Source organism: Chroicocephalus ridibundus, chromosome 3 (genome assembly GCF_963924245.1).
Source record: "Chroicocephalus ridibundus chromosome 3, bChrRid1.1, whole genome shotgun sequence".
NCBI lineage: Eukaryota > Metazoa > Chordata > Aves > Charadriiformes > Laridae > Chroicocephalus > Chroicocephalus ridibundus.
In genome coordinates this window covers 75,531,212-75,544,769 of record NC_086286.1, presented here as the reverse complement: position 1 = coordinate 75,544,769, position 13,558 = coordinate 75,531,212, and the positions used below count along the sequence as shown (strand labels likewise).

The 13,558-nt window shown below is 43.3% G+C and overlaps 1 protein-coding gene across 1 annotated transcript in view; it reads right to left on the bottom strand.

Annotated features, from left to right (window-relative positions):
* The window catches only part of FRK (fyn related Src family tyrosine kinase), a 52,870-nt gene extending 41,922 nt beyond the window's left edge, over positions 1–10,948 (bottom strand). The window contains exon 1 of the mRNA XM_063331096.1: positions 10,147–10,948. Coding sequence (XP_063187166.1) covers positions 10,147–10,577 — 431 coding nt within the window. The 5' untranslated portion in view covers positions 10,578–10,948. The remainder of the gene's footprint in view (positions 1–10,146) is intronic.
* Positions 10,949–13,558: the final 2,610 nt, after the last annotated feature.

Sequence of the window (13,558 nt, the reverse complement as noted above, 5' to 3'; positions counted from 1 at the left end):
TGGACACACACCTCCTCAGCCTGTTGCCAGCAGTCTGAGCAAACTTGTGCCATCTCTCAGGTCAGCTTTCAGTGGAGAACAACCAGGGTGCTCTGGCCCTGGGGGGACTCAGAAAGGAACTGTTCAGTCTGGCACCTCACAGTGACCCCGAGCAAAAGGACAGAATGGTTCTTCCACATGGGTAAAAATTTCTTAAACAAATGGTCTCCCAGTTTTCAGGGTCACCTTTTCAGGGTGACAGATGGGAAGGGTGACATGCTAAAGACACCTCTGACTTCCAGAAGTAGAGCTGGAGCACATTGAACTCCGTATCAGTGTGTATATTATCAGTCCAAGACCCACACAAATGGTTTCTTTCCTAAGAGATCACAACACCCTGTCAGAAAGGTGTGTCAGCATCAAATGCAGTTTCTGGGTGATTTTTCAAACACTTTAGCTCTGTAATAAGAACAAGATCTCGTTTTCTCTTTTCTTTCCTTGCACGTATTCAGAAAACTAATAATATTATTTCCAAGCTAATGAAGTTGTCATTCTGGAACAGCAAAAAACATCATGTGACTTTCTATGGATAAAAATGATACCGATTCATCCATGTCAGTGGCCAAGAATATATACACACTTCCAAACATTCATAAGCCTGTAGGAGTTTGGGAAAAGCGTACAATAAAACGAACAGAAAGCCAAGACTCTCTTTTTTGAAGTAGAGGTAAAGGAGACTACTAAGGGGATTTAGGAGCAGCCACCTCCTCCAGCCACCATGGCGCAGGGACCTCCTGCTCAGTTGCTGGAGCCCAGCCCAGGGACACAGGGTCTCTGCCCCATGCTGAGGGATGTGGCTGCCACTTTCCCATTTGCAGGTTCAACCAGCGGTGAAGCTGAGCATGTGTCTCAGAGACACACAGAGAGGATACTGACACGACTGGTCACGCAGACTGCCACAGACAAGGCGCTGCCTTCAACAGCAACCACGCACAGGACTCACATAAAACACAAGCACAGTCCTCTCCTCCTCCCCCTCCTCTTTGGCTGTCAGAGCTGGAAGGTCACCAGTGATTGCACAGACACACACACACATACACATTTGTGGATCCCCCCTCCAAATACCAGCGTGGCCTGTCTCTCCATCCAACAACCCTGCCCTTGTCCCAGTCCCTCTTACCCATGCTCGCCCCATGCATACCGGTCCCCCCAGCAGCTGGTTTCACGCCACACCCCAGTGGCTGGTGGCCGTGACCACCACCCACTCCAGCAGCTGGCACTGAGACCCCACTCGCTCCAGCAGCTGACACCACAGGCCACGGGCACCTACACCCCGCCTCTGCCTCCAGTTGCTGGCCCAGTACCCAGTCACACCAGTCCCCCCAGTAGCTGGCACTTCGTCCTTACAGCACTCACACGTGGGACAGAGGGTGAGGTTACACAGAGAGGTAGTCAAGAAAGGATTTAATGAGAAGACAGGACACAGTGTGGTGACCAGGCACAGGGATCAGCCAGACAAATGTACTGACTGGCCCCATTTTACACATGAACAGCACCTTTTATACCCCTTTCTGTCTACCCCTTCTTTGTTCCTCCCTGATCCCTTTTCCCTAAACCTTGTTTCATCATTTGACATAGCCCCACAGACACACACACTCCCAACATCCTGAACCCCAGATTTGCATCCTTACCAGTTGCAAAGTCCAAGTTTGCCCGTCATTTCTCGATAGCCCATCAATTAGTGCAGCTGACCAGGATTATTTCTGATTATCGTCTTTGTTGACATTAATCAGTCAGGTCTGGTGCCTCTGTGTGTTTGTCTCCCTCCTTTTCCTTACTGGCAAGGTCCTCAGATAATCTTCCTGAAAAAGAAACATTCCCTCACCCTGCATACCCTTATCAGTGAGCATGACTGAGCAAGCTTGTCCTCATCACCACCTCCCTTCTCACGTGTCCTTCAGGTTTGCCTCTGCACGTTCTTGTATATGGCTCCTTTCACCACATACCCTTATAGGCGCGAAGACTCCTTCCATATACCCTTACAGAGACTTCCACTAACTGAAAAGATCAGTAGTCTTAAAAGGAAGATCATAGAATCATGGAACGATTTGGGTTAGAAGGGACCTTAAAAATCATCTCATTCCAACTCCCCTGCCATGGCAGGGACATCCACTAGACCAGGCTGCTCAAAGCCCCATCCAGCCTGGCCTTGAACACTTCCAGGGATGGGGCAGCCACAACCTCCCTGGGCAATCTGTTCCAGTACCTCACCACCCCCACAGTAAAGAATTTCTTCCTGATATCCAATCTAAATCTACCATCTTCCAGTTTGAAGCCATTACCCCTCATCCCATCACTACACGCCCTTGTAAAAAGTCCCTCTCCAGCTTTCTTTTAGGTGCCCTTCAAATACTGGCAGGCTGCTGTAAGGTCTCCCCAGAGCCTTCTCTTCTCCAGGCTGAACAACCCCAACTCTCAGCCAGAGGGAGGCTTCTTCACAGGAGAGGTGCTCCAGCCCTCTGATCATCTTTGTGGCCCTCCTCTGGACTCACTCCAACAGGTCTGTGTCCTTATTATGTTGGGGGCCCTTGGATGCAGTATGGCAGGTGGGGTCTCACAAGAGTGGAGTAAAGGGGCAGAATCACCTCCCTCGACCTGCTGGCTGCGCTTCTTTTGATGCGGACGAGGATACAGTTGGCTTTCTGGGCTGCGAGTGCACATTGCTGGGTTGTGTTGAGCTTCTCATCCACCAACACCCCCAAGTCATTCTCCTCAGGGCTGCTCTCAATCCATTATCTGCCCAGCCTGTATTTATGCAAGTTAATGCACATGATAATAACAGGACATATCCTGGGTTTAGTTCTGCATCTTTGATAGGAAGCAAAATGAATTGATGGGTAAATCTGTGAGGGTAAAGTCACTGATGTCTGCAGCCTCAGCTGACTCAGGGGCATTAGGGCAGATGGGGCAGACAGGTGTGCTCTGTAAAGAAGGGGTGGGTACCTGAATTTCACAGGGACCTGTGCAATGCTAGTATTTCCGTTAGTGCCTTTTTATTTTGAGTGTGGGGTTTTTTTAGTCACTTATGACTAAGGAATCACCAATCCGGGAAAAATACCCAAACACTTGTTTAAGAATATAAAACTTTTTGCAGAGATGAGAGGGTTTTTTGTGGGTTTCGGTTTATGTTTTTTTCCCAATAGCTTGGTCTTTGCCTACAGACATAAAGAATTGTGCAGTGTCAGCACCTATGATTTTGCTAACAGACTCGACAATAGGTCTGTAATTAGACATAGCAGCGATGCACCCTCTGACACTGCTTATACAACAATTCCAGCCTCTGGTGAAGTACAAAGGGACAAGATCAAAGAAAGTGTATGGGCCCATGCACTTTTCATAAAATCCTTTCTGAAACAGAATAATGGGGCTAGAGGAGCCATTGGTTTGACCTCTTAGGGCATCTCTTATATTTTTAGGACTTAATCTCTTCAGTACAGATATGATCCTACACAAAGAAAGCCCCAAAGTCTTCTATAACCAACGGTGGTTTTTACATGTTACAAAATAGTTCTTCACAGAGATACCTGACCCAGTTTGTTTAAAATCAGCCCAGCTTTAGTACTTCTTAGCCCGGCTGATCTGTTGGTTACTATTTTTCAGTTCTAAACCTGCTCAGAAATCACTCAGCTCTGCACAGCTCTGTATTGTGCTGCGCAGAGAGCCATCAAAGAAAACTATTGAGGAAACAGTAACCATTGTACAATACCTGGTGAATGTTTTTGCCAACAACATTGCTCAGAACCAACTAATCTAGGCTAGCACGCACAGCGCTTATTCCTACCGAGTCTGAAGAAAAAACATCAGACAGCACTATTGAATTATTCCAACCAGTATATGGTCTTTGTTTTTCTAAAAGGCACTGTAAAGGCCACCTGGGTTTCACAGTGCTGTAAGAAAAGCTAACTGGCTATGTTTGCAGGTTTTAACTATATTGTTTCTGGCCTTCATATGATTAATTGTCAAATCTTTCACAACAGGGTAATGGAAACTAGTATGTAATGACTATAATGTATAACGAACACAGTAATTTCAAATAAAGACAAGGTTGGAATTCTTCCTTTTTCAGAATTTGAATAGACAATGTTGTATATTTAGAAAACCACATTGCCAGAAAATAGGTGACCTAAATTAGACAAGTTTGCGTGAACTGCTCATCTACAATGCCATAATTCCTTCCACCTTTCAGAGCAGAGACACACATTTTCTGGGCCTGGGTATACACGTGGATGTGTAAACACTGCTGGCACTTGAAAAAATCTGACATGTCACAGTTCTGTGAACCATCTCCTTTTGTGTTCAGTGTATCTTTGCATATTTAAGAAATGAGCAGAAATGACGACAAAGTTTGAGACGTCCTTGAAGACAGCACTGGAATGCTCAACGACAACTAAAGAAGTTAAGTGATTAAATTCATAGTCTTTTTGTAGTATTCAATCATTTCAGTTCAAGAGAGGCACTCCAAAACCCACATGGCAGTTCCAAACTTTGGGTACTTTAGATGCTATGAACACAAGCTCAAAAAACATCAAAAGCGTGATCTTCTGCCTTTGCAATACACACCTTGTCTCACAGGGCTGTTTTACGTGGTCTTAAAAGTATCAGTCATAAATCCTCTATGCTCTGTGTGTGTGTGTACACATGCATGCACACACAAAAGCACACACATAAAGCATATCCAATGAAAGAAAAGATGGAATTTCAAATGAGTTCACATACAGCCATTTCAATTATTTATAATAAATAAGTATTTTGGGGATAAAGAAACCTTTTCCACCAAAACCTGTAGGAGAATAGCTTTCGTATTTAACGTATCAGGTTCCAAGAATGTGAGAACAAACTGCTATTACTTTGTGTAGTCGTGTCAGCAATGAACAGCTTTTACAAGTTCACTTTGGTACAAGGGTTACTGATGATTCTGGTGGTGTCCTAAGGAGTTTGTACTGTAATAGACGGGAATTATGAGAGAGAGTGAGAGTGCACAGAAACCACAGCAGATTACATTCAGTTTTCTGAGGTGTTCAGCAGAATCTAAAGTTTCGCTTTAAAAAGAGTCTCTAGACATTTTGGCTCTAAATACCACTTTGGAAAATGACCCACATGAACCAAAGAAACCCCATAAGCCTGACTTTGCAGCAAGTCTGAAACAGGTCAGCCCAGGGAAGGCTTTATTGTTCACGTATAGTAACTCAGATTCAGTCAATGTATGAAATAGTTAAAGCTGAGTCAGGTCACAGAAGGTGAAGGAATTATGGAGATTGACAAAAATAACCTACAAGTCACTTCTGCTTTCAAAGGGTTGTTTAAAAAGCTCATTGTGGAATTGACTGGTGAGGTTTCATTGATTAGGTCTGGGGCTCGGTTTCCACCAGCTGGGAAATACCTACATAAGAAATCTCTCTGAAATAAGGAATGTTTCTGAAACTGGCAAAAGTTAAAAGTAATTGCTGTGATCTTCCTTGACCTAATCTGCTAGGAATTTGTGTGGATTTACTTCCCTCAGCACAGCAGCCTTGTGTCAATAATGTTGGCATGAACATATGGAATGAAGCTGACTTTCAATAAACAGCCAAGAGGCCCATCAGGATGGCAGGCGAGAGCCCCCTTTAACTACACTCCACCTTTCCTCTAGAAAAAAAGAATTCATGTCACTCCAACAGTGAGGATTTATTTTTTAATGTTTGCTTCATTAAAATTAATTGTACAGCTGGGCTGTATTTGTTGTCCATAACAATTTACACTATGTGGCTTCCTTGTTTAGTTAAAACAACAGGCAGTAATAAAATAAGGGCAGGTGAATGCGTTACTATGGTTCCTGTTTATAGCGCAGAATAACAGACACAGAAAGAGCACAGAGACAGGAAGGTCACACTCCTGGCCAAGGAAATTTGTATCTTTCAATTCAGATTTTGGCATTAGTTGAATTGTTCTTTCTGATCATCCTTTGCTGGATATGCAAGCTAAATTATGCATTCTTTGCTTTCCTTTTCCTACATGTTATGTGTCTAAACCCAGAAAGAAGAGCATTCCAAAGGCATGGGATGCAGCAGATACAACCTCCTTCAAACTTCCTTAGAAATGAAAAATTGGTCTGACTCATGGTTTTGACTGCTGCCTGTGATGCAGAGAGAAGAAAAGCACCAAGTGCTCTTACAGTTGCTAATTTATCATTATGGTAGTCTGCATCTGCTTTTGGTCAGAATTAAGTAAAATAACATTTTTACAGCAACAGATTTATTTCCTCATGAAGTGAAAGTTCACTGCACAACTACAGTTTGCTAGACAAATTGTTCCCCTCCCCGGCTGCCTTGTCCCACCCTTGTCCCAGGAAGGGCCAGGAGCACACACCTGCCTCCAGAGACACTGGGGACAATCCCTTCACAATCCCTCCACCCTGACAGGTTGTTATTACACAAGGAGTACTGCAGGTGCTAGAAAAGATCAGCAATAAGAAGATGCTTTACTGGTAAATATAAAAATGAAGGGCCTTGTTTCCTCTGTCTGTCCAAAACAGCCAACATGGTAGCAAGTGTGCATTTCTTCAACATATTTAATCTTTTGCAGTACACATTTAGACTACGGTGCCGCAGCAGGCAGAAACCAAGCCATGGATTTACCATTTTTTCCCCTTCTATTCACACAGAATGTTACTGATTTCATCCAAGTCATTCACACTGGAAGGCATCACTCAAGCCAAATGAAGGAAGCAAGAGAAATCTTTTTTGAGATATCATGCAGAAATGCAAAGTATTTGACTGTTGGTATAAGTTACTTGTATTATATAATATAAATATAATATAACTATGTTAATAAAATAGAATATAAAAAAAGTCTCTCTTCAATTTTAGCGTACAATTTCTACCAATAAACTTTGGTCTGAGGAAAGTAACACAGTAAAGAAATTCCATTCTTTCTCAGCTCTGCTTAAACATTCTGATAGCCAAGGATACACAAAAATTCCCTTTGTTATAAATAGTATTTAATTTTTGTTTTCCCCAGACTGGAGATATTGCATATCCTTTCTGCCCTTTCATCCAGTTATTGATCCCCCTTATCAGCACTACCTCAGTCATATTGGATGGAGTCAAAGAGACTCGCAATAAGAAAAACGGTTATCTAAATGAGGACAAGGAAGAAAAGTTTCTCATTTTCCTTCTTACTTTACTTCATTCTCTTTCTTACGAAGGAACAGTTCAAAAAAGCCTTTCGCCGTGAAAAATTTCAGAGACACTTCAGCGAGGAGACAAAATGGTCTGCTGCAGCACTTGTAGAGAGCAAGCAATTACATGGCATTATCATCTGCCAGAACAGACAACACAGATCCAGGTGGACTTCCCGAACTCTAACTGGTTCAGCAATACAGACCACGTCAAAATGTTGATAAAAAAAGGCCCAGATATATTTTGTTGTTAATAATCTTGAAGGCTACAGGCAAAACTGAAATAATTAGCAAAAGAAATTTGACTGCTCTGCATGCATCTTTCAAGCATATATTGGCTAAACTTACAGTGTCCCTGTCACCTCTAAGTCATTCCATGACGTATAGAATATTTCATGTCCCTCTGTCCCTTTATTTAAGTGAATTTATGGAGTATCCATGCATGCATATGAATGTAATTTTTTAAAAAAAAAATATATGTAGAATCACACTGAAATCAGCTGCTAAAGAATATGGGCAGTTTGATTTTCTTCCCAAGCTGCCTAAGAGTCATACCATGAATCAAATCTGTTTCCCAGAACAGCTTAGACAGCTTCTCTTGATTTAATAAGATGGAGACCAGTCCAGAAATAAGCTAAAATTCCCCCTGTCTCTGTAGACACACAGAAGCTAGCTGGTGCTAGGGAATGTGCCTTCAATTAGTTCAAAGGCTGTTGGTGAGCTGTGCCTGGCAAAGCATAAACAACACACTGCAAATGCATGGTATATATGCATTTTAGCAGGTGAACATGTAGTAGAGATTGTAAGTCTTCCATTCTTTGTCAGTTCCAGAATGTGAAGTACTGGTGTAAGTGATGGAAGGATGCAATAAAAACTTTTCCTATTTCCTGAAATGTCTATATCATGGCCATGAGCAATTGGCCAACACCAAAGAAGAGTGCTAATTAAAATCAAAATTGAAAGATGGTGAAAGGGAAGTCTTGGCAGAGACTGTAGCAAGGAATATTCCAATTGGATACAAGGGAAAAAAATCCTCACCATGAGGGTGAAAAGCTTAATGGGAAATGGCCCTAACCAAATGGGTATAACTTTATCTTGGCCATGTTAGGGTTGGGATCACTGGTTCAAATGTCCTTCAGAGGTCCTTTGCAACCTGAGTTAGTCTGTTGTTATACAACAGGATATCTGTGTGGCCTGACGACAACCTTAAGTACGTACTTTTTTGAAGGTCTCTATCTGACATAGCCACCTGACATAGAAGGAAAATCTGAGGAAAGACAACATGTTTAGCCAGGTAAGTTTTAGTACGAAACTAAAAACTTGTCAAACATTTTGGAGGAATGACTTCATCTGAGCTGTAAAATCTCTCCATTTCCTCTTCTGTTACCAATCTATAAAGAAAAATCTTTTGCCAAAACTTGGTCTTTATTAACAAAGGAAGAAAGGTATATAAAAAGTAAAATAAAATTGATTCTGTAACAAGAAAAAACAGGGGTTATGCAACAGTGCACTTTGGCAAAGTTAACTCCGTATTTGATGCTGAAGGCATAGAAAGATAAAAGGGACCTTAAGAGCTGAGACTTTGTTGTATAACTGAGCAAAATTACTTTCAAAGTATTAACAGCAAGCAGAAATCTTAGATGACTTGCAATGACTTGTAATAAAACTAGTTCTTGAAAGAGAGCAAAGGCCAAGCTGAGTTGAATTAGAGCCTACCACCATTTCTCTAGTGGTTCAGAAAATGCCTTCCCTGCAGATTAATTTCTGCAATTGGAAGAATTCTTTTGAACCTGACCATTGAAAGGGTTGTCTGCCTGAATACAGAAACAGAAACAGCTGGTCAGACTCTGGAAATTAAGGTCTTCGGGTTAGAGAGGAATCTTACAGTTGCCCTAAGATGCATCTAGCACAAATCCTACAGCTGATAAAAGACTGGCATAATCATATCTGAGCCAATTTTCCTAGCCCTTGGCAGTACGGTGGGCAAATCAGATCGGAGATGATGTTTCAGGTCCAAATGAGATTTAACTAAAAAGCTGCAACATCATCCCTCTAAAGTCATCATTAATTCTGAGACTAATAATGAATACCATTCCTGCTCTCTCTTTCCACAGTGATAATTTTGGTCAAAACATACCTCTGGAACTGCAGTCAGACCTATTTCAGCAAACGCTGCCTCTAACTGCAACACACATAAGTAACTCTGCATCCGAGGCTGACTCAGACCTTACTCATCCTCACTAGGGAGCCAAGTAACTGATTTTGTGTGATTTCTGCTTTAATTCAGAATATTAAATAAGATTGGACATGTTTTGAAGGGGTAGAAAAACACGGGCTGCATAATTAAACTCTGTGAAAGTTTAACAAATTCCATTTGTATTCTGTTGCTGTATCTACTCTTTTGCCCTTCTCAGTACTTACTCCAGTTAAGTTTGTCCTGAGAGTAGAGATTTGCTTCCAAAGAAGAAACAAATAATGTAGAGGAAACCATAAACAAACTTATCTGTTCGAGACTCATCCATCATTTTTAAGAAGATGTAAAGTTAGCTTTCTGAAACTCTGATTAATTTATAACTGCAGCTGGTTAGGCTGAACGCTGTTTGGGGCAGGGGTCATATCTTTTCACTCTCTGGGAAGCATCTGACACACGCTTACTGGTATACAAATGAAAATAACAAACCATCACAGTGGTAACCAACGTGATATTCCCAGACGCTTCTTAAACAGGTGATTAGGGTATATCAGGGAGGGAACTGATTTAAACCAAAACCCTCAAGACGCTGCCTTTTGCAATTGATTTTCTTGTGACCATAGTGTCTTTTCCTTGCACGCACCAACTAGCACTATGACTGGTAGGACCACTGGAGCTTGCGTGTGGCAGGGTACTACTACCCAAACCCATTTATGCTAACTGAAAAGAGACTGCAGTGTGTGTTTTGTGGGTTACTCACGGCTCAGCTTCAATGCTCTGGTCAGCAGCTATGTAGTTGGCAGGGATGTAGCCCTGGAGCTTGCGGCCAGGACAAACTGACCCCGTTGATAGGAGGAGCCTAGCGTACCACCAGCCCTCGTGGGATGCATTCAGCACTTCAAGCTTATCCCCAGCTCGGAAGCTCAAGTCCTCCTCAGTGCGAGCCTTGTAGTCAAAGAGTGCCACAAATTTGCAAATATTCACCAGATGCTGCTCAGGCAGTGGAGGTAAAGGTTTCTCTTTTATCTTCTCCTCTCTGTCTTTCTGTCCTGGCTGTAAGTCATACCTTACCACAGCAGGGTTGGCAAAGACTTGTCCGACTTTCTCATCCTGCTCACCGTCTCTCCCCGAGAATAAGCACTTGACAAAGGGCTGCAAAAAGGCACAGTGCTTCTGACAAAAGTTTCCCATCCTGTTTCCTTGTGCCTTCCTCTGCTTCTGCTTTTCTTTAGGTTTTCCCTTAGACAAATTTTTGCATCATGAACACTTTAGCTTTTTGCAGGATTTCTTCTCCCCCTCCTCCTTTGGCACAAAATGAAACAACTCCCAGCACAGCTCCTCTCCAAGCCCCACTGAGAGCTCGTTACAGGCAACTCCTGGAGTCAAACCTGAGTATCCAAGTGCAGGAGAACACGTGGAGGGAATTTCTCACTTCCTCTTCAGAACAGGAAAGCAACACAACAGCTGGGCTGGGCTGGGCTGCGTTCCGGGAACAACGGGGGAGTGTGGAGCCTCTTCTCCCACAGCAAAACGATGAAGTCAGAACACCGAAGCAGGGGAGGCTTCTCAACTCTTATAGCTTGGGATGGGTGTTTTCTTATCTCAGATGGGGTCCTGTCATATGATGAGCAGTGAACGTCTGTAAAGTTTGTCTTGGTAATGATTAACCAAGCTGACGTGCCAGTTTCCTTAGCAGTCTCCAACATGGACAGCTTGAATATTTCTTTTTGTTTCCTGGTTTGCGCAGGTTTCAGTTCACGGTGGGAAGCCTTTGCTCACCTGAGGCCGGCAGACGCCCTCACCTGGAGCACACCTGCAGCTTCTGCTCTCCCTCACACCCGGGTGCTTTCCCCTGCTGAGTGCCCGCCCTTCAAACCAGTCCTTCTTACAAGGAAAAATAATAAAAAAATATATATGTGTGGCTCACAGTTATACAGTAATAGATTTTAATTAATTCCTTATTCTGCATTTTAAGGAAACAAAGGCACTAGCTAAAAAATTGCTATAAGTGGTCGGATAATTATACTAATCACATATAAAAATAACAGCTGACTTCCAGTCACCAAGTAAGCTAATGAAATTAAGTTGACCAGTATATTCCCATTTCTAAAGCATCTATAACTGGCATACAGACCAAGCACGGGTGTCTGGACACTGCTATGGCAAAGCAGCCTGGAGCGGTGTGTGCCACATCCCAGCAGTGCAGCCCGAGCTTTATAACATCTGGAAACCACCACAGCCGGGGGGACACGTAATGCCTGGAGCGGTAGCAGGAAGCACAGGGGATAGATAATCTGTCTGCCCCATGAGGTGGCATTTCAGTAAGAGGCAAACTCTTACAGATAAGATATCAAACAAAACCCACACAGAGATCTATAGCTTCCCAGCGATAAAGAAAACTGGCTCCTGTATTTATTATATTTATTATCTTGTTTTGTCAGGAATAACTGCTGTTTTCCTAAGCCAGTCACACATGTGTCTCAGCTCCATTTAGAGTTGCTGGGTTCTGTTGCTTTACTTTACTAGAACCCAACTAAATAACTTAGAAAACAACGCCACTTGTTTTCATCATGTCTTTCAGTCAATCCTCTGAATAAGGAGACCAGGCACAGGCAGAAGCCTACTGATGGAATAGGGACTGTGGGATGACAGAAAGAAGTCTCCAATGAAAGGTGATCACTATCAGGCGCATCTCCATTGAAGAGGGATGAGGAACTGCTTACTCACTCCTCTTCTGCAATGCTCCAAAAGAAACTGCATAATGGAGAAAGTACCATACACATTAAGCAATCATTAAATCTCACAATCTGTAGTGAACCTTTGGGGTCTGATAAAAAAAATAGCACACTGATTTTGCAGATTATGAAAATCATATTTAGTTTCTGAAGCACCGCTGGAGATGATTTTTCCCCACAGCAATTATCAATCCCTACCCAGATCAATAAGAACACCAATATCCAAAAGATATTTACTTTTCTTTGGTCTGGTGGACAATATCCAAAGTTGAGAAAGGCCTGTGTTGAAAAAGAAACTATCTTCATTAGCCTTGTTTAAAAAATTATCTACATTTACTGAAACCAGAGAATATTAGAAAAGAAGTATTAAATAATATGGGTTTTTTTCAGTTTGTATATTTAATTATCTTTTCATAGAATCATAGAATCATAGAATCATAGGGTTGGAAGGGACCTCTGGAGATCATCTAGTCCAACCCCCCTGCCAGAGCAGGGTCACCTAGAGCAGGTTACACAGGAACACGTCCAGGTGGGTTTTGAATGTCTCCAGAGTTGGAGACTCCACCACCTCTCTGGGCAGCCTGTTCCAGTGCTCTGCCACCCTCAGGGTAAAGAAGTTCCTCCTCATGTTTAGATGGAACTTCCTATGTTCAAGTTTGTGCCCATTGCCTCTTGTCCTGTCCCCGGGCACCACTGAAAAGAGCCTCGCCCCATCGTCCTGACACCCACCCTTTAAGTATTTATAAGCGTTGATAAGGTCACCCCTCAGACGTCTTTTTTCCAGACTGAAGAGACCCAAATCCCTCAGCCTTTCCTCATAAGAGAGGTGTTCCAGTCCCCTAATCATCTTGGTAGCCCTTTGCTGCACCCTTTCCAGCAGTTCCCTGTCCCTCTTGAACCGGGGAGCCCAGAACTGGACACAGTACTCCAGGTGCGGCCTCACCAAGGCAGAGTAGAGGGGGAGGATGACCTCCCTTGACCTGCTGGCCACGCTCTTCTTGATTCACCCCAGGATGCCATTGGCCTTCTTGGCCACAAGGGCACATTGCTGACTCATGGTCACCCTGTTGTCCACCAGGACTCCCAGGTCTCTTTCAGCTGAGCTGCTCTCCAGCAGGTCAGCCCCCAACCTGTACTGGTGCATGGGGTTGTTCCTCCCCAGGTGCAGCACCCTACACTTGCCCTTGTTGAACTTCATAAGGTTTCTCTCTGCCCAGATCTCCAACCTGTCCAGGTCTCTCTGTATGGTGGCACAGCCTTCCGGTGTGTCAGCCACCCCACCCAGCTTTGTGTCATCAGCAAACTTGCTGAGGGTGCACTCTATCCCCTCATCCAGGTCATTGATGAATATGTTGAAGAGGACTGGACCCAGTACTGACCCCTGGGGAACACCACTCATCACTGGTCTCCAACTAGACTCTGTGCCCCTAATCACAA